This window comes from Phyllopteryx taeniolatus, chromosome 12 (assembly GCF_024500385.1).
Source record: "Phyllopteryx taeniolatus isolate TA_2022b chromosome 12, UOR_Ptae_1.2, whole genome shotgun sequence".
NCBI lineage: Eukaryota > Metazoa > Chordata > Actinopteri > Syngnathiformes > Syngnathidae > Phyllopteryx > Phyllopteryx taeniolatus.
The window spans coordinates 26,591,185-26,610,878 of record NC_084513.1 but is presented as its reverse complement, the minus strand read 5'-3'; the positions used below and the strand labels follow the sequence as shown (position 1 = coordinate 26,610,878).

General features: G+C 45.5%; 1 protein-coding gene across 7 annotated transcripts in view; it reads right to left on the bottom strand.

Moving 5' to 3' along the window:
- crfb2 (cytokine receptor family member b2) overlaps positions 1-19,694 on the bottom strand; it is a 66,028-nt gene that overhangs the window by 37,724 nt on the left and 8,610 nt on the right. For all 7 annotated transcript variants that reach the window (XR_009791062.1, XR_009791064.1, XR_009791065.1 and 4 more), the window contains 2 exons: positions 12,309-12,438; positions 9,283-9,458 (listed from right to left, as the gene is read on the bottom strand). Coding sequence is in view for 3 of the 7 variants with exons in the window: in XM_061791886.1 (XP_061647870.1) it covers positions 9,283-9,458; positions 12,309-12,438 (306 nt within the window). In the remaining 4 variants the exon portion in view is untranslated. The remainder of the gene's footprint in view (positions 1-9,282; positions 9,459-12,308; positions 12,439-19,694) is intronic.

Below are 19,694 nucleotides of genomic sequence, written 5' to 3'. Positions count from 1 at the left end.
TAAACACTGTTGTGAAAAACTATTTGCCTGTCTTTCTAATTTCTGAATTTTTTTGGGGGTGGGGTGGGGGGGGGGGGGGCGGATCATCAACCAACGGTCTCAAGTAACAAAGTACAAATACTTTAACTTACTCAAGTAAAAATTTTAGGTATCTATACTTTAGTATTTATTTTTCAGTCTATTTTTATTTATACTCCTTACATTTACACCCATAGATCTGTACTTTCTACTCCTTAAACTCGCCTTGAAAAAGCCACGTTCTTTTTCATTTTGGATGATATTGATTCCGGCTTGTCATTGTTCAAAACCATAGAAAAAAACCTTTCCAGACAAATTGTGCCATGCAGGATAGAGTGAGTTTTATTGTGGTTGGATGAGAAGTAGCTGTCAAATGTTACGGATTGTCCGTATTTTGTTAAGGAAATCACTGAATAACTCGTTACATGCGTAATACTGATTGTTCCAGATGGCAACTGCAGATCCGGTGTTGTTCACCCTCTTCAAAAGCCCTGCCTGTGTGTGCTCATTCTGGCGTGTGGATGGCGTTCTCTCATAGTTCATAGTGTGGTTGCCACCACTTGGTAAAAGGCTTCAATTTGGAGCCGAGTGGCAGACTCACTGGCTTCCCCAGCTTAATCGCTTTGGAAGAGAAGCCCTGATGCTGGCTGCGGGGTGAGCCCGCGTTTATGTGCAGCCTGTACCGCTTGACGTCGAATTGAAGCATATTGCCGCCACGTACGTATGAAATATCAATGGTCAATGTTTCCTGGAATTCACATTTGTTAATTAACTAGCCATCTCATTTCTTCATCAATGCACAAGTCACTAATCTAAGTTTGCATGTGTGGCCGGCAACGACGTAGCTGGGTCAACCTAGGGCCGGAGCTAGTCATTTGAGGGTCCAAAGCAAACACACTCACGCATCCCTGAAATTTTGTTCAATTCTGACAAAAGCTGAGTTTTGTAGTTTAGGTCACTTTTTTGTGACAGTTTAAGTTAGCCTACTAATATTTATCATTATTTATTATTTTGAATATTAACTATCATCAACTAAAAAGTGTGAATTTAAGAAACATCCTGAGCTAGGTAGTCCTTAAAATACGTCTTGAGGATTATTATCTAACAAGTGAATCGTCTCAACAATTTTAGTGTAATTGAGAAGAATATTAATAAACATTTAAATATTTTACCATTTCAAGCATTTTATACTCACACTTGGTGATGTAAAGGGTTACTTGTGTCACTCTCCAGTTTATCATATATTTTTTAAATAAAATAAATATTGATTATAATATTTACAATTATGATTACAGAGTCATGATTATCCATCCATTTTATTCTGCTTTTCCAGTGTCAGATCACTGGGGGAGCAGCTTAACAGACTTCCTTCCCCCGAAACACTTCGTCAAGCTCTTTCCCAGGCCAGCCGAGAGACGTAGTCTCTCCAGCATGTCCTGTGTTGTCCCTGGGGCATCCTCCCGGTGGGACGTGCCTGGAAAAACTCTCCCTGGTGAGTTTTTCTTCCAGGGGAGATCCTAACCAGATGCCCAAGCAACCTTATCTGACTCCCCTCAATGCGGAGGAGCAGCGGTTCACCTCTGAACTTCTCCCGGATGACCAAGCTTCTCACAATACCTCTAAGGGAGAGCCCGGACATCCTGACGAGGAAAGTCATTTTGGCCGCTCGTATCGGCGATCTTGTTCTTTCGGTCACAACCCACAGCTTATTACCATAGGTGAGGGTAGGAACGTAGATCGACCGGTAAATCGAGAGCTCAGCAACTTCTTTACCACGACAGACCAATACACAGTCTGCATCACTGTAGACGCTGCACCGATCAACCGGTTGGTCTCCAGCTCGAAACTTCCCTCACTCTTGAACAAGACCCCGAGATACTTGAACTCCTCCCCTTGGGGCAGGATCACTTCCTCAACACGGAGAGGGCACGCCACCCTTTTCCGACTGAGAACCATGGCCCCAGATTTGGAGGTGCTGCTTTTCATCCCAACCGCTTCACCATCGAATGTGAACCGCTCCAGTGAGAGTTGAACATGGTGGCTTGATGAAGCCAAAAGAACCACATGATCTTCAAAAAACGGTAACCAAACCGGAACCCCTCAATGCTTCGGCTGCACGTAGAAATTCTGTCCATATACGTAATTGACAAAATAGGTGAGAGAGGGCAGCCTTGGCAGAGTCCAACCCTCACTTGAAAGGAATCCAACTTACTGCTGACACCGATCGTACAGGGACCGAACAGTCTGCATTAAAGTGTCCGGTACCCCATAGCTCCAGAGCACCCTCCACAGGACCCCCTGGGGGACACAGTCGAACCCCTTCTCCAAGTCCACAAAGCACATGTGGACTGGTTAGGCTAACTCCCATGCACCTTCGAGGATCTTGCTGAATGTGTAGAGATGGTCCACTGTTCCATGGCCAGGATGAAAACCACACTGCTCCTCCTGAATCTGAGATACAACCAAGATGGCGCCTACCAGTGTGGTCGTCTCGGTAACGCGCTGGTATTGTTTTTGTGTTTTTCGTCCGTCTTTGGAGACCTTACACGACTCACTTACACATGGGGAGACTTGCTAACCATCAAGGAGGCTACTCCGCTCAGTTCCGCTCAGTTCCCCCCCCCGCCCCCTCCCCGAGTTACTTACCGGGGCGGCGTCCGCAGTTTTCGGCGCATGGAGACGGAAACGGCGCCACAGAGGGAAGCGTGCCGGCATTCAGGTGAAACTCCGCAAGAGAGGACACAGATTGGCGTTCCCGTCGATCCACCTCGCGAATGTACGCTCCCTACCCAACAAAATGGACGAGCTTCATCTTCTGTTAAAGACCAGTACCAGTTAAAGACTTCGGCCGTACCGCCGCCATGTGCTTCATGGAGACCTGGCTTTGCGACGCTGTACCCGATGGCGCCGTCATGCTTCCCGGCTTCCATATTCATCGAGCGGACCGCGACATGGAATCATCGGGGAAAACAAAGGGCGGCGGGATATGCTTCTATATCAATGAAAAATGGTGTACGGACGTCACGGAGCTCAGCACACAATGCAGCCCGCATTTGGAGTCGCTGTTTTTGAACTGTAAGCCATTCTACTCGCGTGAGTTCGCATCATTCATTCTCGCTGGCGCCTATATTCCGCCTCAAGCTAACACGAACACCGCACTGCTAACGCTCACCGAACAAATCAACGAAATTTAAAAAAAAAAAACACCCGGACTCACCCCTCATTATTCTCTTAACAAAGCTAAACTCAACCACGAACTCCCTAAATACAAGCAGCACATCGACTGCCCTACCAGGTAAAATAACATTTTAGACCACTGCTACACTACGCTAAAAAACGCATACCGTGCAATACCTCGTGCCGCCCTGGGGTCGTCTGATCACTGCTTAATTCACTTAATACCGACGTACAGGCATGAACTTAAATGCGCGAAGCCTACAGTGAAAACAGTGAAAAAGTGGACCGATGAAGCAAAGATGGAACTTCAAAGCTGCTTAGACTGCACAGGCTGGAGTGTCTTTGAAAATTCAGCTGGCAGCCTGGATGACAATACGGACTATGTTACATCCTATATCAGTTTCTGTGAAGATGTGTGTGTACCAACAAAATCATTTCGCACATTCAACAACAACAAGCCGTGGTACACTGCTAAACTTAAGCAGCTTCGCCAAGCTAAGGAGGACGCATATCAGAGCGGGGACAGGGCCCTGTATAATCTTGCTAGAAACCAGCTGACTAAATAAATTAATATTGCAAAGAGGAACTATGCAGCAAAGTTGTAAAAACAGTTTAGCGCTAACGACTCTAAATCAGTCTGGCATGCATTCCAATCGCTGACTAATTACAAGCGACGATCCCCCCAAGCTGAGAACAATAGCACACTAGCCAACGACTTGAATACCTTCTACTGCAGATTTGAAAAGGACAGTTTCACACCCCACGCCCACCCGGCCGCACACACCTCTGACTTTTGCGTTAACCATCCATGAACAGGATGTGAGACGCATCTTCAAACAACAAAAGATTAACAAAGCGGCTGCACTTTCATCCTAGAACACCTCGACAGTGCAGGGACCTACGCGAGGACCCTGTTCGTGGACTTCAGCTCAGCGTTCAACACCATCATCCCTGAACTCCTTTCATCCAAGCTTCTCCAGCTCAGCGAGTATGGGGTACCGAACCACCTGATTTGGGCTGTTTGGTCCCTGTACGACCAGTGTCAGAGTTCGGTACGCATTGCCGGGAGTAAGTCGAACTCGTTTCCAGTGAGGGTTGGGCTCCGCCAAGGCTGCTCTTTGTCCCTGATTCTGTTCATAACTTTTATGGACAGAATTTCTAGGTGCAGCCGAGGCGTAGAGGGGGTTCGGTTTGGTGCCCTCAGTACTGCATGTTTGCTTTTTGCAGATGATGTGGTTCTGTTGGATTCATCAAGCCGTGATCTCCAACTCTCACTGGAGTAGTTCGCAGCCTAGTGTGAAGCGGCTGGGCACCTCCAAATCTGAGACCATGGTGCTCAGTCGGAAAAGGGTGGCGTGCCCTCTCCAGGTCGGGGAGGAGATCCTGCCCCAAGCGGAGGAGTTCAAATATCTTGGGGTCTTGTTCACGAGTGAGGGAAGAATGGAACACGAGATCGACATGCGGATCGATGCAGCGTCTGCAGTGATCCGGACTTTGTATCGGTCTGTTGTGGTGAAGAAGGAGCTAAGCCGAAAGCTATTTACCCGTCGAGCTATGTCCCTACCTTCACCTATAGCCACGAGCTGTGGGTCGTGACCGAAAGAACAAGATCCCGGATACAAGCAGCTGAAATGAGTTTCCTCCGCAGGGTGTCCTGGCTCTCCCTCAGAGATAGGGTGAGAAGCTCGGTCATCCTGGAGGGGCTCAGAGTAGTGCCGCTGCTCTTCCGCATTGAGAGGACCCAGATGAGGTGGCTCGGGCATCTGTTTAGGATGCCTCCTGGATGCCTCCCTGGTAAAGGCACAACCCACCGGGAGGAGACCCCGGGGACAACCCAGGATATGCTGGAGAGACTTGGCCAGCAGGTACCCATCAGCTGCCTCCGGAGTCCTACAAGTCAAAAAGGCCTTATCGGACTCCTTCAGCTTAACAGCATCCCTCACTGCTGGTATCCACCAACGGGTTCGGGTAGTGCCGCCACGACAGGCCCCCGAATATCTTACGGCCACTTTCTCCTTCTGCCGGATGTGAGAGTTGAAACTCCTTCTGACAAGGAACTCTGCCAGATATTCCCAGCAGACCCTCACAATAAGTTTGGGTCTGCCAGGTTGGACCGGCATCTTCCCTCACCATCGGAGCCAACACACCACTAGGTGGTGATCAGTTGATAGCTCCGCCACTCTCTTCTCACCCCGGTGTACAAGACATCAGGATGCAAGTCCGATGACACGACCAGAAAATTGATCATTGAACTGCGACCTCGGGTGTCCTGGTGCCCAGTGCATGTATGGACACTCTTATGTTTGAACATGGTGTTCATTATTGACAGTCCGTGACAAGCACACAACTCCAATAACAAAGCATCACTCGAGTTCGGACCAGGGTGGGGGTTGGGGGCATTCCGCCGAATCTCACTGTCATTGCCCACGTGAGCATTGAAGTCCCCCAGGAGAATGAGGGAGTGCCCAGCAGGGGCGGTCCCTAGCACCCCTTCCAAGGACTCTAAAAAGGCAGAGTACTCTGAGCGGTTGTCTGCTGCATACCACGAACCATTCCCCCAAACGAAGGCAGAGGGATGCTACCCTCTCGTCAACTGGGGTGAACCCCAAAGTACAGGGACCGAGCCATGAAGCAATAAGTATGCCCACACCTGCTCGGCTTCTCTCCCTGTGGGCAACTCCAGAGTGGAAAGGAGTCCAACCCCTCTCACGAAGATTGGTACCAGGGCCCAAGCTGTGTGTTGAGGCGAGCCCGACTATATCTAGTTGGAATTTCTCGACCTCGCACATCAGCTTTGGCTCTTTCCCAGCCAGAGAATTGACGTGCCATGTCCCAAGAACTAGATTCCGTAGCCAGGGAGGTCCCAAGGTCCCCGCCATTGGCCGCATCCTAGCTCACACTGCATCCGACACCCTTAGGCCCTCCCACAGGAGGTGAACCCATGGGAAGTAATGATTATGTTGTGGAATTTAACAGTATGCAGAATTATTTTTATCCTATTACATAATATACTGCAATAACTGACCCATTGTAGTGTTCTTGACAAAATTTAAAAAAAATACAGAAATTTGGACAAATTGTTCTGGAAGTGAATTTGTATAGATTGGCAGCTCTAGATGCCATTCCGACACCCTATTGGTTTGCAAGCGATCCATCGCACCTGCACATGACACAGGTAACAAATCAAAGACAAAAGTTCACACAAGGATATAGAGAGCAGACGTATAGCCAGCTAGCCTTGAAGATGTCCATGGCAGAGAACTTACAAACAGAAGTCCCAACTGAGTACCCGCAGCGATGTGGTTGATAGCCAGAAGGCCAGCCAACCTTCCTGGCCATACCTGGAAGAATTTTTCCAAATGGTTGGATGCCAAAACAACTTTCGCATGTGCTGCACTTAATGGATTTTTTCCCCCTTGCATGACCTTTACCTTTATTCATTACGTAGTTTTGAAACCATTACTTTTATACTTTTATTTGAGTAAAAGGCTTGAATTAATACTTCAACTTCTTCAGAAGTCTTCTTAAACCCTATCGACAGTATACTTCTACTTGAGTAACGTGAATACTTTTGACACCTCTGTCATCAAGCCAATTTTTATTTCACACAAAACAAAATACAAGTATATACAAAATGCATTATTTTTTTTTTGTATATGCAGGCTCGGGTTCTGACCAGAACAAAGAGGTCAGAGCATATTACTCAAATTCTAAAGTCTTTACACTGGCTTCCAGTCATCTTAAGAATAGATTTTTAAGTTCTGCTACTGGTCTATAAATCACTAAACGGTTTAAGTCCTGAATACATGAATGAAATGCTAATGGAATATAAACCCTGTAGGGGTCTGAGATTGACAGACTCAGGTCAAATAGTGGAGCACAGAGTCCAAAGAAAACATGGTGAAGCAGCATTTAGCTATTAAGTGTGCATGTTTTTAAGTTGTTGAACATGATTTGCAAATCATTGTAGTCTGTTTTTATTTGTTTAACAAAACGTCCCAACTTCATTGGAATTGGGATTGTATTACTCAGAGAACAATAATTAGCATCAATAAGTATGAGGAAAAAATGACCGATTTATTATTAACCAATGGGTACAAGTAACTTTAAAGATAAGATTGTACAACAATTGAATAAAATTAATTATTTTAAATATAAAAACAATAATAACCAACATAACCACTGCTTATCTTAAACATAAGAATATTCTACAATTCAATAGATTGAATAAAGAATAAATTAGAAAACCATGAAACATAACCTCAATAAACAATAAATAAAAGTTATACTTTTACAGTGCAAAATAACAATTCAAGTTCAATTTAGTTGTTTTAAATTTATTTTTTATTTTTTTTTTTTGCCGTCAGTATATAGCAAATAGAATTTGGTTTCTCCACATCTATGGCAATACACTTGAACTTCTTTATGCATCTGGGGTATAGTTTTATCAACAATGTCGTAGCAGATAGAAATAATGTAATGAGACTGTAGGTGCTTGTACTGCCCTTGTTTGTGTGTGCTTTTTGGGATCGCTGTTCCTGATGAACAGGTGGGTGCCATGATTGGTGATAAAAGGAGCTTCGCTGAATTGCTCAGGCATTCACAAGCAAAGATGGGGCGAGGTTCACCTCTTTGTGAACAAGTGCGCGAGAAAATAGTAGAACAGTTTAAGGACAATGTTCCTCAACGTACAATTGCAAGGAATTTCGGGATTTCATCATCTACGGTCCAAAATATCATCAAAAGGTTCAGAGAACCTGGAGAAATCACTGCTTGTAAGAAAACCAACATTGAATGCCCGTGACCTTCGATCCCTCAGGCAGTGTGTAAAGGATATCCCCACATGGGCTCAGGAACACTTCAGAAAACCAATGTCAGTAAATACAGTTCGGCGCTACATCCGTAAGTGCAACTTGTAACTCTACTATGCAAAGCAAAAGCCATTGATCCAAAACACCCAGAAACTCCGACGGCTTCTCTGGGCCCGAGCTCATCTAAGATGGACTGATGCAAAGTGTTCTGTGGGCCAATGAATCCATCCATCCATTTTCTGAGCCGCTTCTCCTCATTAGGGTCGCAGGCGTGCTGGAGCCTATCCCAGCTATCATCGGGCAGGGGGCGGGGTACACCCTGAACTGGTCGCCAGCCAATCGCAGGGCACATACAAACAAACAACCATTCGCACTCACATTCACACCTACGGGCAATTTAGAGTTGTCAATTAACCTAGCATGCATGTTTTTGGGATGCGGGAGGAAAACCGGAGTGCCCGGAGAAAGCCCATGCAGGGACGGGGAGAACATGCAAACAATTAAATATAGGTTGAACATGATTTGCAAGTCATTGTTTTCTTTGTTTATTTATGTTTAACACAACATCCCAACTTCATTGGAATTGGGGTTTTACTTTATCTTGACCATCCATCCTTTCTTCATACCACTTATTCTTGCGGGTGAACTGGAGCCTATCCCAGCGGACTTTGGGCGAGAGGCATAGTACACAAAGGACTGGTCACCAGCCAATTGCAGGGCACACAGAGAAAACCATGTGTAGATTTTTTTTTGGGGGGGTCAATCTTGTTTTGTTCTGGAAAAAGGACATTTCAAATGAATCATTAAAATGCCTAAATTAATGACATTCATGTCCATGATTCGTGTACAGGAAATAAACTTCTGACCACAACTGTATATTCAGAATGGAGATTAAATTTCCCTTCAGGGATCATCTAAGCTCATCATAGCTCTTCAAATCCTCTAATTTCATCCATCCATCTTCCGTACCGCTTATCCACTAGGGTGGCGGGCGTGCTGGAGCCTATCCCAGCTATCTTTGGGCGAGAGGCGGGGTACACCCTGAACTGGTTGCAAGCCAATCACAGGGCACACACAAACAACCATTCCCACTTACATTCACTTACGGGCAATTTAGAGTCCTCAATCAAACTACCATGCATGTTTTTGGGATGTGGGAGGAAACTGGAGTAGCTGGAAAAAGCCCACACAGGCATGGGAAGAACATGCAAACTCCTCACAGTGGAGGCCGGATGTTAATGTTAATTAACTTAAAATTAAATTAAGTGTCACTGACTGTCTTTGATGGGCAGGAATCCTGAGACTGTCGTTGGTCGAGAGGTCTGACCTTGCCGCTTGGCTGTAACTTGGGTTATGTAGACCTGCCTTGGATCGGAGAAGGCCTCTGTCATGTTGCAAACCAATGGGTACTGGACATGCTGACAGGCAGCCACTGGGACCCAGGTAGTACCCCTGAAGGATGAAATAACAGAAATGCAAGCAATCTTTAAGGTAAGCCAGACAGCTTTGATTTGGGGGAAAAATTAGGAATAGTGGGTATGTGTATTCTCATCAATTGTAATGCATCTAGAGCAGCTGTTCTTAACCTGGATTCGATCGAACCCCAGGGGTAGGCAGTCGCTGGGGTTTGATGGCGGACTTGACACACACCGCGTGTGCGTGCGTGCTTTATCCATAAAAGCCTTTTTACACTGCATTTTGAATTCCTTGTTCATGTCGTTCAAAACGCAAGGGAGCGTCAAAGATGGCGTTTACCGTTGCGGCACTGCGCCTCGAGTTGAAATGCTTTGTTCTTTTTTAAACTATCTTTATTTAACAACATTTCAACAATACAGTTGACTTGAGGAGCATTCCTGTGCCGTCAAACAGTGCATCCAATAATAAAAAAACAGCCCAAAAATTGTACTCTCACCAATGAACCCTTTTCGAGGATTGTAGAAATAACATGAAGAAAAGGAACAGACTTTGTTGTGAATTTTAACAACGAAGTCCGTTCCTCTGATATGAGAGTGGCACTTACCAAGGGGAATGGCAACAGCAAAATTCTCATTCACTTACAGTACATTTATTTATTTTTTTTTTTGTGAAATTTATGTTTTGTTGGTTTTGTTCTTACAGAATGAAGTAATCAATCATGTGACTGTGACATTTTCATATTACAACCCCAATTCCAATGAAGTTGGGATGTTGTATTCTGGTTTTATTTGTTTAACACAATGATTTGCAAATCATGTTCAACCTATATTTAATTGAATACACTACAAAGACAAAATATTTAATGTTCAAACTGATAAACTTTATTGTTTTTAGCAAATAATCATGAACTTTGAATTTTATGGCTGCAACACGTTCCAAAAAAGCTGGGACAGGATCATGTTTACCACTGTGTTACATCACCTTTTCTTTTAACAACATTCATTAAACGTTTGGGAACTGAGGACACTCATTGTTGAAGCTTTGTAGGTGGAATTCTTTCCCATTTTTACTTGATGTACCGCTTCAGCTGTTCTACAGGGTCTCCGTTGTCGTATTTTACGCTTCATAATACACCACACATTTTCAAGGGAGACCGGTCTGGACTGCAGGCAGGCCAGTCTAGTACCCACACTCTTTTACTACAAAGCCACGCTGTTGTAACACGTGCAGAATGTGGTTTGGCATTGTCTTGCTGAAATAAGCAGGTGCATCCATGAAAAAGACGTTGCTTGGATGGCAGCATATGTTTCTCCAAAACCTGTATGTACCTTTCAGCATTAATGGTGCTTGCAATTGTACGTTGAGGAACATTGTCCTTAAACTGTTTGACCATTTTCTCACGCACTTGTTCACAAAGAGGTGAACCTCGCCCCCATCTTTGCTTGTGAATTTAGGGAAGCTCCTTTTCTGCCCAATCATGGCACCCACCTGTTCCCAATGAGCCTGTTCACCTGTGGGATGTTCGATGAGCATTCCGCAACTTTCTCAGTCCTTTTTGCCACCTGTCCCAGCTTTTTTGGAACGTGTTGCAGCCATAAAATTCTAAGTTAATGATTATTTGCTAAAAACAATAAGGTTTATTAGTTTGAACATTATATATATTGTCTTTGTAGTACATTCAACTAAATATAGGTTGAACATGACTTGCAAATCATTGTATTCTGTTTTTATTTATGTTTAACACAACGTCTCAACTTCCTTGGAATTGGGGTTGTATGCTGGCTGTTAGTGCGCCTCAGTAGTCCGTCTGTTTGTGCTCTTTGACAGCCTCCTCATGCAGGCTGTCCGGTCCCGGTATGACTGGTGTCATAGTTTGGTCCGCATTGCCGGCAGCAAGTCGGATTTGTTTCAAGTGAGTTTTGGACCCCGCCAAGACTGCCCTTTTTCACCAATCTGTTCATAACCTTTATGGATGGAATTTTCTAGTTTGGTCACCTCAGTATTACATCTGTGCTTTTTGCAAATAATGTGATTCTGCTGGATCCATCGAGCCACTATCTTTAACTCTCGCTGGAGCGATTCGTAGTCAAGTGTGAAGCAATTGGGATGAGAATCAGCACCTCCAAACCTGAGGTTATGGTCCACACCCAGAAAAGGGTGGAGTCCTCTCTCCGGGTGGGGGATGAGATCCTGCACCAAGTGTAGGACTTTTTCACGAGTGATGGAAGAATGAAGCGGGAGATCGACAGGCGGATTAGTGCAGTCTGCAGTGATGCAGACTCTGCATCGGTCTTTTGTAGTGAGGAAGGAGCTAAGCCGTAGGATATAGCTCTTGATTAACTGACCGATTTCACATCAAGAGAAGCCAGATGAGGTGGAATGGGCACCTGGTTAGGAGGCCTCCTGGACCCTCTCCTGGTGAGGTGTTCAGAGCATGTCCCACCAGGAGGAGACCCCGGGGAAGAGCTTAGGACATGCTGGAGACACTATGGCTCTCGGCTGGCCTGTTGAACGCCTCGGGATCCCCTGGAAGAGCTGTACTAAGTGGTTGTGGAGACGGAAGTCTTGGTTTCCCTGCTTAGGCTGCTGCCCCAATGGATAAGTGAAAGAAAATGGATGGATGGATCGAAGATCTGCTCATATTTGTATGACAAAGTTGAAATGTTACTTAAAATATTGTCTATATGGTAAATTGCTCTTAAGGCTTTGGAACGAATTATTCCAAATGTTTTTAAAGACAAGCATAGCCTCACAGAACTGGTTGTGGCCATACTTCAAGGTACAATGATACTTAATACTCATAAGAACAGGCTGCCTTGGAATAAAGCTGTGATTTATGTCACTGAATTACATTAAAAAATAAAATTCAAGAATGAAGAAACTCACATATCTGTATTGACACTGATTTGGTAATAAAGATCCGCAGGTGTGCCTGGTCCAGGTTCCCATGTTAGCATATGAATGAAATTAATGGAGATGATCAACACGTTCACCGGTTGGGGAAGTTCACTCAAAGCTGAAAAACAAACACAAAGGATCCTGTAATCGATTGCATATAAACATGTCGATGCATTCCTCCTCTTTACAAGTGAAATGCTTAAGTCATTTGTCAGTGTAGTGAATCACCCTATGTTTTTTATTGTTTTCATTGACTGCACTATTATTTGTTTAGAATTGAAATTCTGCTTTGTCAAAAAACAAACAAATCTTTTCATCTGTACATGAATCCATGGTAACTATGAGTTCTGGTTACAAAGTCAGCAATCATCCAGTGAGTTCAAGTTTGTTTATTACAGACACCAGTACAACTAAGCATCCCATGTTTAAGAATATATAGTCATATATTTAATGTTATGTCTACATTAAAAAATATTGGAATTATCTAGTTTGTTGATAAAAAACATTAAAAGTTTAAACATGATGTAATTATAGAATGTAAGCACTGAGAAGACTGGAATTATGGTCGCCAGCCAATCGCAGGGCACATAGACAAAACACCATTCGCACTAACAGGCACACCTATGGACAATTGATTCCTCAATCAACCTACCATGCATGTTTTTGGGATGTGGGAGGAAACCGGAGCACCTGGAGAAAACCCACGCAGGCACGGGGAGAACATGCAAACTCCACACAGGCGGGGCCAGATTTGACCCCGTGCCCTCAGAACTGTGAGGCAGATGTGCTAACCAGTTGGTCAGCGTGCCGTGAATTCATAATTAATTGCAATATTATGGACAATAGTGTGGTAATTGTGATGAAACATTTTAAAGTTAGCTTTCTAATGTTTGGAATGTTTAATTTGCTATCAATACACATGACCACATCACCCTGCTATCTTTAATACAACCCCAATTCCAATGAAGTTGGGACGTTGTGTTAAACATGCATAAAAAAAAAAGAATACAATGATTTGCAAATCATGTTCAACCTATATTTAATTGAATACACTACAAAGACAAATATTTAATGTACAAACTGATAAACTTTATTGTTTTAGCAAATAATCCTTTGCGCTTACATGTAGTGATTTCTCCAGATTGTCTGAACCTTTTGATGATATTATGGACCGTAGATGATGAAATCCCTAAATTCCTTGTATTTGTACGTTGAGGAGCATTGTTCTGAAACTGTTCAACTAGTTTCTCATGCACTTGCTCACAAAGAGGTGAACCTCGCCCCATCTTTGCTTGTGAATGACTGAGCAATTCAGGGAAGCTCCTTTTCTACCCAATCATGGCACCTACCTGCTCCCAAGTTTCTCAGTCTTTTGTGCCACCTGTCCCAGTTTTTTTGGAACCTGTTGCAGCCATAAAATTCCAAGTTAATGATTATTTGCTCAAAACAATAAAGTTGATCAGTTTGAACATTAAATATCTTGTCTTTGTAGTGTATTCAATTAAATATAGGTTGAACATGATTTCCAAATAATTGTATTCTGTTTTGATTTATGTTTAACACAACATCCCAACTTCATTGGAATTGGGGTTGTAATATTAATCTCAAACACTCTCAACTTTGTACTCTCACGCATAGAATCATTGTTTAAACTTTGGTTGTGGCAGATGGGTTGCTTATTGTTCAACATTTCGTACTGTTTGATTATCAAATCATGAACACCTTTCAAAGTCTTGCAGAGGACCTGTCAAAGTGAGAATGAGGAGACAGACACCAAAGTATGCATTTGGAATACAGAGTTCGCAAGATATAAAAACAGACATTATATCTTCCGTTATCAAACATCAAAGGCACGTCCATAACTTCTGGAGCTTGCAGTTCCTGTCAACACCAGTTGGTGGCGCCTCACACACATGGGTGAATATGAACCACATAGCCTTCCCCAACCATTTGGTCTGGGAATGCGTCTTTTGAAGACAGGAATCAAGATTTGACAGGAAGCTCTAATTAGGTTAAGGTCCACTTGACGTACACTAGTCGCCGTCTCACAGCAGGGCAGCGTGGAGGAGTAGGGGTTCTCAAGTGGGTGCGAGTCTCTGTGGCGCCTCGATTTGCGGAGCGCATGTCCGCTACACCGCGATCGTTCTTTAAAGCTTTATGCCTGGTATCTTTAAGCAGTTTTGGGATTTACAACGTGAGACTCTAACAAGTTTCCCCGTCGGAAAGCGTCGCCACTGGTATACAGCAACACCGCCACCTTCCGCCAGTAAACTTGCACAACACCTTCTGACGAATTAAAATTCACAACTGCTTAGAGTAACTACAGTTAATTAACGTATTTCTGTTAAAAAGTGGAGCTTATTAATTAATTCCTTGTCTGTTTTAATCACTCTGTGTTTGAATTTTTTTATTTTAAAAAAAAAATCGATTTTATTTTAATTTTCCGATTGTTTTGAAATGTTTGGGGGGATTTTTTTTATTTTTTATTTTTTTATTTGCCGGATAAAACTTACGTTGGCGAGGATGTACTTGTCCGACTGGCCATTCAAGTTGACACTATTAACAATGTTACGTGGTCACACGCTAATGGTGGCTCCGCCAACCGCGTCAAGTCGGGACAAACCATCCCTGACGTTTTGCGCGAAGACGAAGTTATAGTAAAAGCGTCAACTATCAACTTTCCTATTCGACTGGTCGCGCACGCTAGCAAAGCAGTAACCGGTCCACCTGTGTTCTTTCAGCCTTCGCCGGAGTTTAATGACCTGTGTTTGTCGCTGCATGCCACACCCCTCCTCGACGCTTCCCGAACAACCATGCTGCTGATTCACAACCACACACGGAACGACATTTACATCCCCAGATCCACTAGGCTTGGCCTCTTGATTTGCTCCGACTTCCACGACTTCAATCTCACGCTTCCTGTGATTGGTCACCTTCCACTAGACCTCTTCACATTGCCTAGCTCTGGTGGAGTACAACTCACTGTTCCCTCGCGACACATTGCTCTCGTTCTGGTGGGACCTACTGAGGGTGATGACATCATCAGAGTGGACCTGGCTACAGACCAACACCTGGTGATCCATACGCCCAGTACAATCCCAGCTGCACCCAAAAGGACATCTCCCGTGACTCCCCCCACTCCCTCAAACACATCGCGAACCAACTCGCCTGTACCGGAAACACCGTGTGATAGTCGCCTACTCCATTATCCCGTCTTTGAAACCCATATACAGCAGGTCCTAACGGATGCTGACTCCCTCAGTTCCGAGTACGAACGACAGCGTTTGTAGGAAGTGCTAACCAAATCCGCCACGTCATTCGCTAAAGACTCACTTGACTGCGGCCTGACCGCACATGGTCCGTATTCCGACCCCTCTAAATGCGCCGCCCACTTTCGTGCGACAGTATGAAATTCTGCTCACCTCCTACAAACCGATACAAGAAACAAATCGACGCTATGGTAGACAAAGGCATTATTCGGCTTTGCAATAGCACCTACTCGGCACCTCTCTGGCCAGTTCTAAAACCGAACGGTAAATGGGGACCCACCATCAACTATCGAAAATTAAACACTCAAATTCCCTTGTCACGCTGGCCAATGGCCCAGCTCGAACAAGAACTTCCTAAAGTGCGCAATGCTAACTTTTTCACCACTATCGACGTAGCCTCCGACTTTTGGACCATTCCAGTGGATCCCCCGGATCAACACAAATTGGCTTTCACTTTTGCCAACAAACAATACACATTCACCAGGTGTCCATTTGGCTATGCCAACTCACCGGCTAAATTCAACATTTTACTCAACAAGGCCTGTCCCGACGCTGCAGCCAAGGGCAACCTAGTCTACGTCGATGACATAATGATGTCTTGCCTACCCCGACAGTGAAAAGGATTTCTTCCTCGAAACATGGTTTTCGGACCTTTGCCTTAGCGGTGGTCTTTACCAAAGGTACCAAGGACCGAGACAAGCGCGTCGTCGCCAACGCAATCAAAACTCTAAATACACGGACTATGTAAAAGCCCTACTCTCCACGGTCTGGGCCATCAAACACTTCAACTATATTGGGGGCCAAAAAGTGACCATTGACACGAATACACCCTCCGGTTACCTTCCTTCACAACCAACGCATCAGGGAAGGGACTGTCACCACCACTCGTATCGCGGCCTGGCTTATGGCACTGCAAAGCTACAATATTGAGGTCCGCTATTCTAAAAACTCCAGACTCGCCCTGGCAGCGGACTTGGCCGCCTGCAGGACCTCCCACCCCGCAATTACTACTGCTTGTTTTCTCGCGCCATGTATATTTTGATGAAAATGCATGCCGCAAGATGATAACGGCATATGTGGACGGGTGTTCCTTCCTCCACCTAACGCAGCCGAGAGCTGGCGTCGGCATTGCGTGCACGTGCCGTGCGAACCACAACAATTCCAATTGGGTCCGCACTCCTCCCAATACGCTGAAATTGCAGGCATTCCAATAACCTTAACCTTAGCGGTGAAACACAAAATCACCTCCTTGGTTATCTGTACCGACTCAAACTACACACGTCTTTCATTCACCTGCCACTAAGCGACATGGCAACGTAATGGGTTCCTCACATCGGGGCGAAAACCGGTCAAAGACCGCAATCTAAATATTATGTGCGACCATCTAGTCAATTGGAACAACATGCACGTCTAATGGAAGAAAGTCAGAGGCCACTCTCGTGTTCCGGGACCGGATAAGATTTATAACGACTTGACTGACTCTTTGGCGAAGCAAGGTGCCCTTCATGGTACCCCGTGGCAGTTTGATGCCTCACGGGTCCCCACCCCACCTAACCCATCAGTGTCGGTAATCATGCGCCGTCAAACCGCCTCCGCTGCACCTGCCACTGCTCAGCCGCAGGATGACGCTTCGTACGACTCCGTCAACCCAATGCCTGGTGCCTCTGCTACTCTTGACTTTGACTTGACCTCCCAACAATCCGGTGACCTGGCACTCGCCAAGCTCTCCGACTCCAATGCAAACCCAGTCTCTGCCAACGACATAACCGCTGACTTTGCAGACTTGTGGCTAATACAGGACAAGCTGCGTCTAGTAAAGGGCCTACTTTTTTTATGTCAGCGGGGACCACTCCCTGCCCATGTTTGTGGTCCCTCGGGGCCAAAGGGGGGTGATTCTGACCTACGCCCACGACGCACCTTGTGCAGGACACAGCGGCATCAAAGCAACAACCACGGCCCTGCACCAAGCAGTATACTGGCCGCACATGTATGGTGCTAATTTCATCCAACCAACCCCAACCACAGAGCACCTCTCCAACAAAGAGGAGTTGCATTCCCGTGGTCTGACCTACAGATTGACTGGGTGGGACCAATGGCCAAGTCCACACAAGGAAATAAATATTTCCTCACATTCGCATTCACCAAATGGATAGAATGCTTGCAACACGGCACAAACTACCGCCAACCTGCTAATGAACCACGTGTTCTCCAGATTTGGTTGCCCTCTCAGATCAACTCAGACAGGGGAACCCACTTCACCAGCGAGGTGGTACAAGAACTGTGGCGGCTCCTTGGGATCAAGTCCCAGTTGCACATCAGCTACTACCCAATGTCATTGGGGCAGGTCGAGCATGCTAACCGCACAGTGGTGTGTGTCTTAAAAAAATTTGTGACCACAAATCACAGAGACTGGGAGATGAAACTCCTGTTGATATTGCTGGCCATCAGGGCCACCCCACACGAGTCCACAGGAGTGTCCTATACGACTCACCAATCCATGACCGACCTACACACCCATTTAAGGGCCACATTCGCCTTTGCCCAGCGACACCTGTGGAGAAGTGCGGAAGGCCAGAAGGTGTGTATTATGACCAGAAAACCTCACAGGACGAACTCCAAATAAGGGACAAGGTCTGGTACTACCGGTTTGCACAACCAGGCAACACTAACCAGAAAAGCATTCGCCCCATAGCTCGTAAATTCTTTCCCCGTTGGGCGGGACCCTTCGAGATTGTGGACAAACTCTCTCCGGTCGCATACCAAATTAAAATGACCCAAGGCCGTAAAGGCACGCTGTTAAAGTGGGTTCATCGCAATTAAATAAAGGATACCACCGTCTTAGGGTCCCCAGTGAGAAACTACCGAGTTCCCCACCGGAACACCAGCCAGAAGTCGGTCCCAACGACAAGGGACCCAAAATTTTCCGTAGGAAAAGAACAACTGAACCCGAACCTAACCCCATACAGACAGGGGAGGAGGTCCTCCTTGACCTAAATTGCCCCCCGGATCTCTCTACCCCTTTTTGAATCTCGACAAGGATTCAGCTCTCCCCAAGATTAGAAACTCTACTTGGCACCTTCCCTCTCCTTGATTGATTTGTTGGGTTCTACACCTGACAGCTGTGCCCCCTCAGTGCCAAGTTGAAGCGAGCTACCTTTTCTTTCTTTCTTTCTCCTCTGTGAAGCCGTGTTGAGTTTCTCCTCATTTTTTGGGTGACTTTTACTGAGAACTCTACACCTAGTTAATGTTTACCCTTACTTTAGCTTTGCCCCTGCCCCGTATTACTGGTCTCACTGCCATCCCAATAGTCACACCTTCACACATCCATCCACACACGTCAATCCTGACCCCAACACCCATATACCCATATAGGCTGACCTTATGTTTGAAGTTGCCATGAACAACTGTTATTGCCATAAGGGGGGTGATATGCACTAAGGTTGTACTTTGGTAACTGCATTGTTGTGTGTGTTCCTGCCAACCTGTGCCATCTTTCAACGAGACGTCGCCTACATCCGCCATTGAGCCGCCGAAGGGGGGATATGTAGCGGATATGCCACGCAAAAATGCCACCCTGCACTCCAGCCTCGCACTACCGCCGCTCCCCGCCAAGGTGTAGAAATTACAGGCTGGCGAGACGCAACTTCATATGCAGACGCTAAACGAATCAATAGCCATAAACCATCAAAAACAAGACACAGACCTTTGCTTTGCCATGCCGACGGGAAGGGAATTACGGCTGCCTGGCGATTCAAATTGGAGACCCAAGGATGCAGAGTTCGCCCTGGGACGCTAAGTTAATTAACTTCCCGCCAGTCGAGGGATTGCACCAACAAAGGCGCTGTTGAGTACCGGCACTTGGGAGTTGGAAAAGCCAACAGCAGGTATGAAAGAGGATGAGCGTGGAATAATGCAAGGTAAGGAAATTGTCTCGCTATCTTAAATCCAATAATTAATATTTTATTCCACTGGTTTGAAACCACAAAATAATACTAAAATGGGAAAATAAAGCCAAAAGGCAGTCTAGCCCCCTCTGTGTTCGCGAAGGTGGTAGAAAGGGAGGAGGGGAGGGTAAAGGGTGGCAAAAAAGATCTAGATTTAGTTT